The following is an 11057-nucleotide window of genomic DNA, read 5'->3' on the forward strand; positions in this document are numbered from 1 at the left end:
ATAACACACAGCTATCTCTCACTATAACACGCAGCTATCTCTCACTATAACACGCAGCTATCTCTCACTATAACACACGGCTATCTCTCACTATAACACACGGCTATCTCTCACTATAACACACAGCTATCTCTCACTATAACACACAGCTATCTCTCACTATAACACACAGCTATCTCTCACTATAACACACGGCTATCTCTCACTATAACACGCAGCTATCTCTCACTATAACACACAGCTATCTCTCACTATAACACGCAGATATCTCTCACTATAACACGCAGCTATCTCTCACTATAACACGGCTATCTCTCACTATAACACGGCTATCTCTCACTATAACACACGGCTATCTCTCACTATAACACACGGCTATCTCTCACTATAACACACGGCTATCTCTCACTATAACACACGGCTATCTCTCACTATAACACGCAGCTATCTCTCACTATAACACGCAGCTATCTCTCACTATAACACGCAGATATCTCTCACTATAACACGCAGCTATCTCTCACTATAACACGCAGCTATCTCTCACTATAACACACGGCTATCTCTCACTATAACACACGGATATCTCTCACTATAACACACGGCTATCTCTCACTATAACACACGGCTATCTCTCACTATAACACACAGCTATCTCTCACTATAACACGCAGCTATCTCTCACTATAACACACAGCTATCTCTCACTATAACACACGGCTATCTCTCACTATAACACACGGCTATCTCTCACTATAACACACAGCTATCTCTCACTATAACAAACAGCTATCTCTCACTATAACACACAGCTATCTCTCACTATAACACGCAGCTATCTCTCACTATAACACGCAGCTATCTCTCACTATAACACGCAGCTATCTCTCACTATAACACGCAGCTATCTCTCACTATAACACGCAGCTATCTCTCACTATAACACGCAGCTATCTCTCACTATAACACGCAGCTATCTCTCACTATAACACACAGCTATCTCTCACTATAACACACGGCTATCTCTCACTATAACACGCGGCTATCTCACTATAACACGCGGCTATCTCTCACTATAACACACAGCTATCTCTCACTATAACACACAGCTATCTCTCACTATAACACGCAGCTATCTCTCACTATAACACACAGCTATCTCTCACTATAACACATGGCTATCTCTCACTATAACACACGGCTATCTCTCACTATAACACACAGCTATCCCTCACTCTGCTCCTCTCCCATTAAAACACACAAAGCTATCTGCCACTGTGACACACACAGCTATCTGCCACTGTGTCGGTATAACGCGCGCGTCTATCTCTGTCGGTATAAGGCACGCGGCTATCTCTGTCGGTATAACGCATGCGGCTATCTGTCGGTATAACGCACGCGGCTACCTCTACCGGTATAAGGCGCGCGGCTACCTCTGTCGGTATACCGCACGCGGCTACTCTGCCCCTATAACGCACGCGGCTATCTCTTGGTATAACGCACGCGGCTATCTCTTGGTATAAGGCACGCGGCTATCTCTGCCGGTATAAGGCACGCGGTTATCTCTGTCGGTATAAGCCACGCGGCTATCTCTGTCGGTATAAGGCACGCGGTTATCTCTGTCGGTATAAGGCACGCGGCTATCTCTGTCGGTATACCACACGCGGCTATCTCTGTCGGTATAACGCGCGCGGCTATCTCTGCCGGTATAAGGCACGCAGCTATCTCTGTCGGTATAAGGCACGCGGTTATCTCTGTCGGTATAAGGCACGCGGCTATCTCTGTCGGTATAAGGCACGCGGTTATCTCTGTCGGTATAAGGCACGCGGCTATCTCTGTCGGTATACCACACGCGGCTATCTCTGTCGGTATAACGCAAGCGGCTATCTCTGTCGGTATAACGCACGCGGCTATCTCTGTCGGTATACCGCACGCGGCTATCTGTCGGTATACCGCACGCGGCTATCTCTTTCGGTATACTGCACGCGGCTATCTCTGCCGGTATACCGCACGCGGCTATCTCTGCCGGTATACCGCACGCGGCTATCTCTGCCGGTATAACGCGCGCGGCTATCTCTGCCGGTGTAACGCGTGCGGCTATCTCTGCCGGTATAACGCGCGCGGCTAGCTCTGCCGGTATAACGCGCGCGGCTAGCTCTGCCGGTATAACGCGCGCGGCTATCTCTGCCGGTGTAACGCGCGCGGCTATCTCTGCCGGTATAACGCGCGCGGCTATCTCTGCCGGTGTAACGCGTGCGGCTATCTCTGCCGGTATAACGCGTGCGGCTATCTCTGCCGGTATAACGCGCGCGGCTAGCTCTGCCGGTATAACGCGCGCGGCTAGCTCTGCCGGTATAACGCGCGCGGCTAGCTCTGCCGGTATAACGCGCGCGGCTAGCTCTGCCGGTATAACGCGTGCGGCTAGCTCTGCCGGTATAACGCGCGCGGCTATCTCTGCCGGTGTAACGCGTGCGGCTATCTCTGCCGGTATAACGCGTGCGGCTATCTCTGCCGGTATAACGCGCGCGGCTATCTCTGCCGGTGTAATGCGTGCGGCTATCTCTGCCGGTATAACGCGCGCGGCTAGCTCTGCCGGTATAACGCACACGGCTATCTCTGCCGGTGTAACGCGTGCGGCTATCTCTGCCGGTATAACGCACACGGCTATCTCTGCCGGTATAACGCGTGCGGCTATCTCTGCCGGTATAACGCGCGCGGCTAGCTCTGCCGGTATAACACGCGCGGCTATCTCTGCCGGTGTAACGCACACGGCTATCTCTGCTGGTATAACGTGCGCGGCTATCTCTGCCGGTGTAACGCACGCGGCTAGCTCTGCCGGTATAACGCGCGCGGCTAGCTCTGCCGGTATAACGCGCGCGGCTATCTCTGCCGGTGTAACGCGTGCGGCTATCTCTGCCGGTATAACGTGCGCGGCTATCTCTGCCGGTGTAACGCGTGCGGCTATCTCTGCCGGTATAACGCGTGCGGCTATCTCTGCCGGTATAACGCGCGCGGCTAGCTCTGCCGGTATAACGCGCGCGGCTAGCTCTGCCGGTATAACGCACACGGCTATCTCTGCCGGTATAACGCGTGCGGCTATCTCTGCCGGTATAACGCACACGGCTATCTCTGCCGGTATAACGCGTGCGGCTATCTCTGCCGGTATAACGCGTGCGGCTATCTCTGCCGGTATAACGCGCGCGGCTAGCTCTGCCGGTATAACACGCGCGGCTATCTCTGCCGGTGTAACGCACACGGCTATCTCTGCTGGTATAACGTGCGCGGCTATCTCTGCCGGTGTAACGCACGCGGCTAGCTCTGCCGGTATAACGCGCGCGGCTAGCTCTGCCGGTATAACGCGCGCGGCTATCTCTGCCGGTGTAACGCGTGCGGCTATCTCTGCCGGTATAACGTGCGCGGCTATCTCTGCCGGTGTAACGCGTGCGGCTATCTCTGCCGGTATAACGCGTGCGGCTATCTCTGCCGGTATAACGCGCGCGGCTAGCTCTGCCGGTATAACGCGCGCGGCTAGCTCTGCCGGTATAACGCGCGCGGCTATCTCTGCCGGTGTAACGCGTGTGGCTATCTCTGCCGGTATAACGCGTGCGGCTATCTCTGCCGGTATAACGCGCGCGGCTATCTCTGCCGGTGTAACGCGTGCGGCTATCTCTGCCGGTATAACGCGCGCGGCTAGCTCTGCCGGTATAACGCACACGGCTATCTCTGCTGGTATAACGCGTGCGGCTATCTCTGCCGGTATAACGCACACGGCTATCTCTGCCGGTATAACGCGTGCGGCTATCTCTGCCGGTATAACGCGTGCGGCTATCTCTGCCGGTATAACACGCGCGGCTATCTCTGCCGGTGTAACGCACACGGCTATCTCTGCCGGTATAACGCGTGCGGCTATCTCTGCCGGTATAATGCGCGCGGCTATCTCTGCCGGTATAACGCGTGCGGCTAGCTCTGCCGGTATAACACGCGCGGCTATCTCTGCCGGTGTAACGCACACGGCTATCTCTGCCGGTATAACACGCGCGGCTATCTCTGCCGGTATAACGCACACGGCTAGCTCTGCCGGTATAATGCGCGCGGCTATCTCTGCCGGTGTAACGCACACGGCTATCTCTGCCGGTATAACACGCGCGGCTATCTCTGCCGGTGTAACGCACACGGCTATCTCTGCCGGTATAACACGCGCGGCTATCTCTGCCGGTGTAACGCACACGGCTATCTCTGCCGGTATAACGCGCGCGGCTAGCTCTGCCGGTATAACGCACACGGCTATCTCTGCTGGTATAACGCGTGCGGCTATCTCTGCCGGTATAACGCACACGGCTATCTCTGCCGGTATAACGCGTGCGGCTATCTCTGCCGGTATAACGCGCGCGGCTAGCTCTGCCGGTATAACACGCGCGGCTATCTCTGCCGGTGTAACGCACACGGCTATCTCTGCCGGTATAACGCGTGCGGCTATCTCTGCCGGTATAATGCGCGCGGCTATCTCTGCCGGTGTAACGCGTGCGGCTAGCTCTGCCGGTATAACACGCGCGGCTATCTCTGCCGGTGTAACGCACACGGCTAGCTCTGCCGGTATAATGCGCGCGGCTATCTCTGCCGGTGTAACGCACACGGCTATCTCTGCCGGTGTAACGCACACGGCTATCTCTGCCGGTGTAACGCGCGCGGCTATCTCTGCCGGTGTAACGCACACGGCTATCTCTGCCGGTATAACACGCGCGGCTATCTCTGCCGGTGTAACGCACACGGCTATCTCTCACTATCTGCAGACACCTCAATCTTCACTCTCAGTGAGATCCAGCTTCAGACGGATCCCGGACACCGCGGCTCCATTTTCCACCACACAGGTAAGAAACTAGGATCCCCCCAGACAGGGGGTACCCCTCTCCCCCCCAGACAGGGGGTACCCCTCTCCCCCCCAGACAGGAGGTACCCCTCTCCCCCCCAGACAGGGGGTACCCCTCTCCCCCCCAGACAAGGGGTACCCCTCTCCCCCCCAGACAAGGGGTACCCCTCTCCCCCCCAGACAGGGGGTACCCCTCTCCCCCCCAGACAGGGGGTACCCCTCTCCCCCCCAGACAGGGGGTAAATCTGGGGCCTAAATTGTTCGGGCAGGAAAACAGCATCTCATGTCTTTCATGGCTAAGAACATACTCCGCATCATTATATAGAGCAGTACATCCAATTTCACAAAGCTGGTATTGTATATAGATCCTCAACCTCGTTATATAGCTCAGCATGTTCATTATCATAGGGCTTCGAGTGCATGGATACTCAGCATCATTATACAGTGCAACATGTGTCCAAAGCAGAAGATTCTTAGGGGTTTATCCATTAAACTGAGTTAGTGCCGATGGGAGAACTATTGCACCAAAACGATCAATGTGCCCCGATCAGCACTATCTCAGATTAAGGATTAACCCCTTTAGTATCATTAGCGAAGTAACTGCATTTTCTCACCCTCTCTCCGCAGCTCGTGGGAAGACCAGGAGACAGAGTATATTTTAGAGGTGACATTGGACGTACCCCCCTACCCCTGGGGTGGGGTTACAGCCCTCTCGAGGAGTCCCCCTCCCCCCATCGTATGGCAGACTGCCCCCTGCAGTCATAGAAAGCTGGGAGTATTAATCTTACCAGACTCTCGGGAGTCTTGTGCCAAATGTACTGTTATATGGGCATCCGGGGGCAGGTTCAGGAGACGAGGCTTGTGCATAACAGTGGGGTGTCTCCCTCCGACCCCCCAAAAAAAGCCTTTTGTATGAGTAGGGTGACCACCTAACTCAAACCAACCTCCTACACCAGGCCTGGTCAACTCCAGTCCTCAAGGGACACCCACAGGCCAAGTTTTAAGAATATCCCTGCTTCAGCACAGGTGGCTCAGACTAAGCCACTGATTGAGCCACCTGTGCTGAAGCAGGGATATAAAATACCTGGCCTGTTGGTGTCCCTTGAGGACTGGAGTTGGCCACCCCTGCGCTACACGCAATGCATTGTGGGACTTGCAGGACAGCACTGTAAATGCGTTGCAGAGCACTCTACGAGCGAAGGGGATATAGCATATTACAGAAGTCACTGCCCACCACTCTTTTATGTAGTTCTCTGAAATCACTTGTTCATACGCCCAATAATATATATATACCATTGTCATCATCATCATCAGTGTTCGACAAACCTATACATTTGTACGCCCCGGGCGAGTGGATGTAACATTGTGGCGAGCTCCTATTGGCCCAAGCAGCACACATGTGGTACTAGGTGGCGAGTAGATTTTTTTGTTCGGCGAGTAGATTTTTTGGTGATTTGTCGACCACTGATCATCATCATCATCATATTCAGCCCGTGTCTCCCCACTGCTGGATGAAGCCTCCCCAATGGTCTCCCAGGTCCTGCGATTACAGCCTCTTCTCCACGCTGCTCCAACATATTTCTGAGTTCATCCTCCCATCTTACTTTTAGTTATCTTGGTCTTTTAATTTCTTTGGAATCCAGTCAAATAACATCTTTGTCCAACGATGGTCATTTATTCTAGCGATAATATATATATATATATATATATATATATATATATATATATATATATATATATATATATATATATATAGACATGTGGTAACCAGGCGGCCCTGTGTTCACAATACACACTTTTTGGATTATTACTGCGGTGTGCTGTCTTTTGTCATCAGGATCCCCCTGGTTACCACATGTCTATATGCTTCATATGAGACAAGCATCTGCTTTCTAACAAACGTGAGTGCAAACCTCCATACCAATGACTATATATATATATATATATATAATATATATATATATATATATATATATATATATATATATATATAAAAAATAGACAGGGCAGCTGGCACTCCAAATACCAAGAAAATTGCGGTGCATGTCCTATACCAATAGACAGAGAAAAAAAGCAATCCACCCCAGCAGGAGCGGACACAGGACAGCACTCAAAGGTAAGTAAGAAAACTTGTATTGCAAGTAAAACACAGCACAAACATGACCAACGTTTCGGTCCTCGTGGGACCTTTCTCAGCACCACCTACGAGGACCGAAACTTTGAGTGCTGTCCTGTGTCCGCTTCTGCTGGGGTGGATATATATATATATATATATATATACACCGAGATATCGGCACCCCATAACGGGGCCTGTATCTCGGGAAGCAGGGGGTCCCCGGACCTCAAATCAACGAGGTTCTGCTCTGGAGACCCCCTGCTACAATACACTAGTATTAAAACCCAAATAAAAAATTGAACAAATTCGTTAACGTAGCGGCTATCTGCTATGGTAATGAAGCTGCTCTAATGTAAATTGTTTATTAATAGTGTGCGGAAGCAAGGGGTCTCCTGAGATGAACCGCATTGATTTCAGCCTCCGGGACCACCTGCTTCCCGAGTTACAGGCCCTGGTATGGGGTGCCGGTATCTCCTCCAGTATTTAAATCCCACGGTCACGTGACGCGGAAGATTTAAAAATGGCGGCGATGCCGGCACCCGATGCCCCTTCCCGGGGCCTGTAACTCGGGAAGCAGGGTTAGCCACTAAGGTAAAGAAGTTGCCTGTAAATGCATTTTTATTGCATGGGATTCATGCGGGGGGTCTGCGGTGCTGATATTAATGGGTATCAGCTCCGGAGACCCCCGGCATCAATCCCATGCAGGAAAAAGGCATTATTTTATTTTTTTCGAAGTCCCATCTCGTTGCGTATCGACAGCTTCTCACCACCTTCCTGCCAATATTTCCTGGCGGGAGGATTTTGAGAGGAAATCTCTATTCTAGAGACGTGATAGGCTAATCGGGGCTACTAGAATTGCACGAGTTTGAAAACCTGCCGATAAGTGGCTTCTCGTCGCTCGTTTGGCGTTTTTTTTTCCTCAGAAATTTTTTTTTGCCGAAAAGGGCTTTTATTGCAGACTTATCGGGGCTTACTGAATCGCAGTAGGCTTTTTTTTAGCGAAAAGGCCTCAATAAAGTGGATTATCGGCACTTAGTGCATAGGCCCCATAACTTCTATCCTTCCAGAGGAGACTGTTACACTTTGCTTAGCAATACACTGCAGGCCTCTCTGGCAGCAAAGTAGTTAAATCCTTATAAATATAATCATGCTTCTCTCAGGTACTTTGTTAAGCTGCCCAGAGGCTGAACTGTCATTAAAAATGATTGACAGCACCTTGAAACCATACCCCTCCTCCCCCTCCCCCCCCCCACACACCCTCCGTCCCACACACACACACACACCCTCCGTCCCACACACACACACACCCTCCGTCCCACACCCCCTCCCTCCCCCACACAGCCCCTCCCCCCACACACCCCTCCCCCACACACACCCCTCCCCCACACACACCCCTCCCCCCCACACCACTCCCCCCACACACCCCTCCCACACACACACACCCCCTCCCCCCCACACCCCTCTCCTCCCCCCCACACCCCTCTCCTCCCCCCCACACACACCCCTCCCCCCACACACACCCCCCCCTACACACCCCTCCTCCCCCCCAACCCCCTCCTTACACCCCCCTTCAAACCCCCCACACCTCCCCTCACACCCCTCTCCTCATCTGCTATGAAACCTCAACGCCTATTGGATGTTTTGGTTTCCTTTATACTTAGGGTTAGGATGGCATGTGTCTATCCCAGGCAGTTTTTGAGCTCCCTACTTGTATTAGCCTCTACCACCCCTGCTGGGAGGTTGTTCCATGAATCCACCACCCCGTTAAGTGAAGTACTTCTACCCTCCCATCCTCCAGCTTCAGATCATGACCTCTTCTCTCTGTCTGAAACATGCTTCCCTCCAGTACCTTAATACGCACACACACACACACACACACACACACACACACACCTTTCTTTTTCTCCTGGTTTGAAATGGTTAATTCTACCTGCCGTCAGTGATATCTGATTTTCTTAAAACACAAATAGGATGTGGAAGTTTAGGAGTGAATTTTTTTTTTGAAATGGTGATACTTAGTACCGCTGACTGCGTACAAGAGTGGGGTATAGAGAAAGACTTAATTGCCCCCTCCCCAATCTGTGCCTGAAGGGTATATGTGCTGCCTAGAATGAAGTTTTAAAAAGCTTGACCGTAACTAAGTAGCAAGGTACAATTGTGAATTGTGTGTGGGGTTAAAAATATATAAAGATGTATAAATATATATATATATATTTAAAGTTTTATTATTAAAGAAATTTAATAATTTAAAAATAACGATTTTAGAATTCCGAAGTGAAAATGTTGTGTTTAAGGAAAAATCTTCTATTGAAAAGACGCGGCAGAGTGTTCTGGGAACCCTTTCGTCTAAATGTTTTCTAAAGATGTTTAGATTTTTGTGTGACATTTTGTGTGACCCTTTAACATGTTGCAGACAAATAATTTGTGTACTGTGGATGTTACAGAATAAAATTATAATAAACTTTATTGAGAATTCTTTCCAAAACGGTTTGTTTTGCTGTGTGTGTGTGTGTGTGTGTGTGTGTGTGTGTGTGTGTGTGTGTGTGTGTGTGTGTGTGTGTGTGTGTGTGTGTGTGTGTGTGTGTGTGTGTGTGTGTGTGTGTGTGTGTGTGTGTGTGTGTGTGTGTGTGTGTAACACTGACAGACAGAGGGAGCCCCTCTCCGTGTGTGTGTGTGTGTGTGTGTGAGAGAGACAATGGCACACTGAGGGAACCCCTCTCCTGTGTGTGTGTGACACTGACACACTGAGGGAGCCCCTCTCCGTGTGTGTGTGTGTGTGTGTGTGTGTGTGTGACACTGACACACTGAGGGAGCCCCTCCTGTGTGTGTGACACGGACACACTGAGGGAGCCCCTCTCCGTGTGTGTGTGTGACACTGACACACTGAGGGAGCCCCTCTCCTGTGTGTGTGACACTGACACACTGAGGGAGCCCCTCTCCTGTGGGTGTGTGTGTGTGACATTGACACACTGAAGGAGCCCCTCTCCTTTGTGTGTGTGACACTGACACACTGAGGGAGCCTCTCTCTTGTGTGTGTGACACTGACAGACTGAGGGAGCCCCTCTCCTTTGTGTGCGTGACACTGACACACTGAGGGAGCCCCTCGTGTGTGTGTGTGTGTGTGTGTGTGTGTGTGTGTGTGTGACATTGACACACTGAGGGAGCCCCTCTCCTGTGTGTGTGTGACACTGACACACTGAGGGAGTGTAGAGGGAGAGGGGGATTGGCCCGGTATTAAAGGGGTTGCACCCCATATGGCCACCCCCTGACCTCACCAGGGAGGCAAGTGGTTAACTGGACTGCGGTCCAAGAATGTGGTTTTTCCCCTTCTGCAACATCCAACTGTGCCTTCCCCTGTAATAATGTATTGTCACCATTCCAGTGTCTGCACCACACACACACTGGGATCCGTTCGGGAGGAGAAGGGTTAAAAGTTAGGAAGTGATTATAGCCCTTGGTTCCATGTTCCTGCCTTTTCAGGCTCCATTTTGCAGTTTCCCATAGGCCACCATTGCAGCTCCATTCAATCCTATGGCGAATCCGGCGGTTTGGGCCCGTTTCCATAGAAGACCAGCAGATGGTGTCCGAGAGGAGGAGCGGCGGTTCCCCATTGTAAGTCAATGGAGCCATTAATTTCAATGGGGATTCCTCGACGCCGACCTCCAGGAACGGGTCATCCAAACCGCAGAAGCGGGTACAATGTCTGAAAAAGAGCTTTTATCACACTAGTTCACGGTCAAACACAATTGGCGTGGGAACCTTAGGTTCTAGGGCACCCAGAAATAAAATAATTTTTGCCCCTAGAACCTAGGAACCCCCACATTCGACCACCACCGGGTCCGAGGATTAAGGACCCCCGTAAAGGGTCGCGCTCGCCAAGAGGGTCGCGCCATTGACTCCAATGGCGGAGGGAAGAGCAGTGCGAGAAAACGGCTAAGTCCGAAAGAGTAAAATGTGTAAGCCCATATCTCCAGTTCTGTGAGGACCAGAGGGCTGGGATTTGGGTCACATGTAGTCACTGTTCCGGCATGACTGCATGGCAATTTCCAGCCCTCTCCGACCAACCAGACGGAG

At 51.5% G+C, this 11057-nt stretch overlaps 1 protein-coding gene across 3 annotated transcripts in view; it reads left to right on the plus strand.

Moving 5' to 3' along the window:
* The window catches only part of CDK18 (cyclin dependent kinase 18), a 49957-nt gene extending 40508 nt beyond the window's left edge, over positions 1–9449 (plus strand). For all 3 annotated transcript variants that reach the window (XM_075613766.1, XM_075613767.1, XM_075613768.1), the window contains 2 exons: positions 4791–4868; positions 5495–9449. In XM_075613766.1, coding sequence (XP_075469881.1) covers positions 4791–4868; positions 5495–5529 — 113 coding nt within the window. In that variant the 3' untranslated portion in view covers positions 5530–9449. The remainder of the gene's footprint in view (positions 1–4790; positions 4869–5494) is intronic.
* The last annotated feature ends 1608 nt before the right edge of the window (positions 9450–11057 follow it).

Source organism: Ascaphus truei, chromosome 9 (assembly GCF_040206685.1).
Source record: "Ascaphus truei isolate aAscTru1 chromosome 9, aAscTru1.hap1, whole genome shotgun sequence".
NCBI classification, from domain to species: Eukaryota; Metazoa; Chordata; class Amphibia; order Anura; family Ascaphidae; genus Ascaphus; species Ascaphus truei.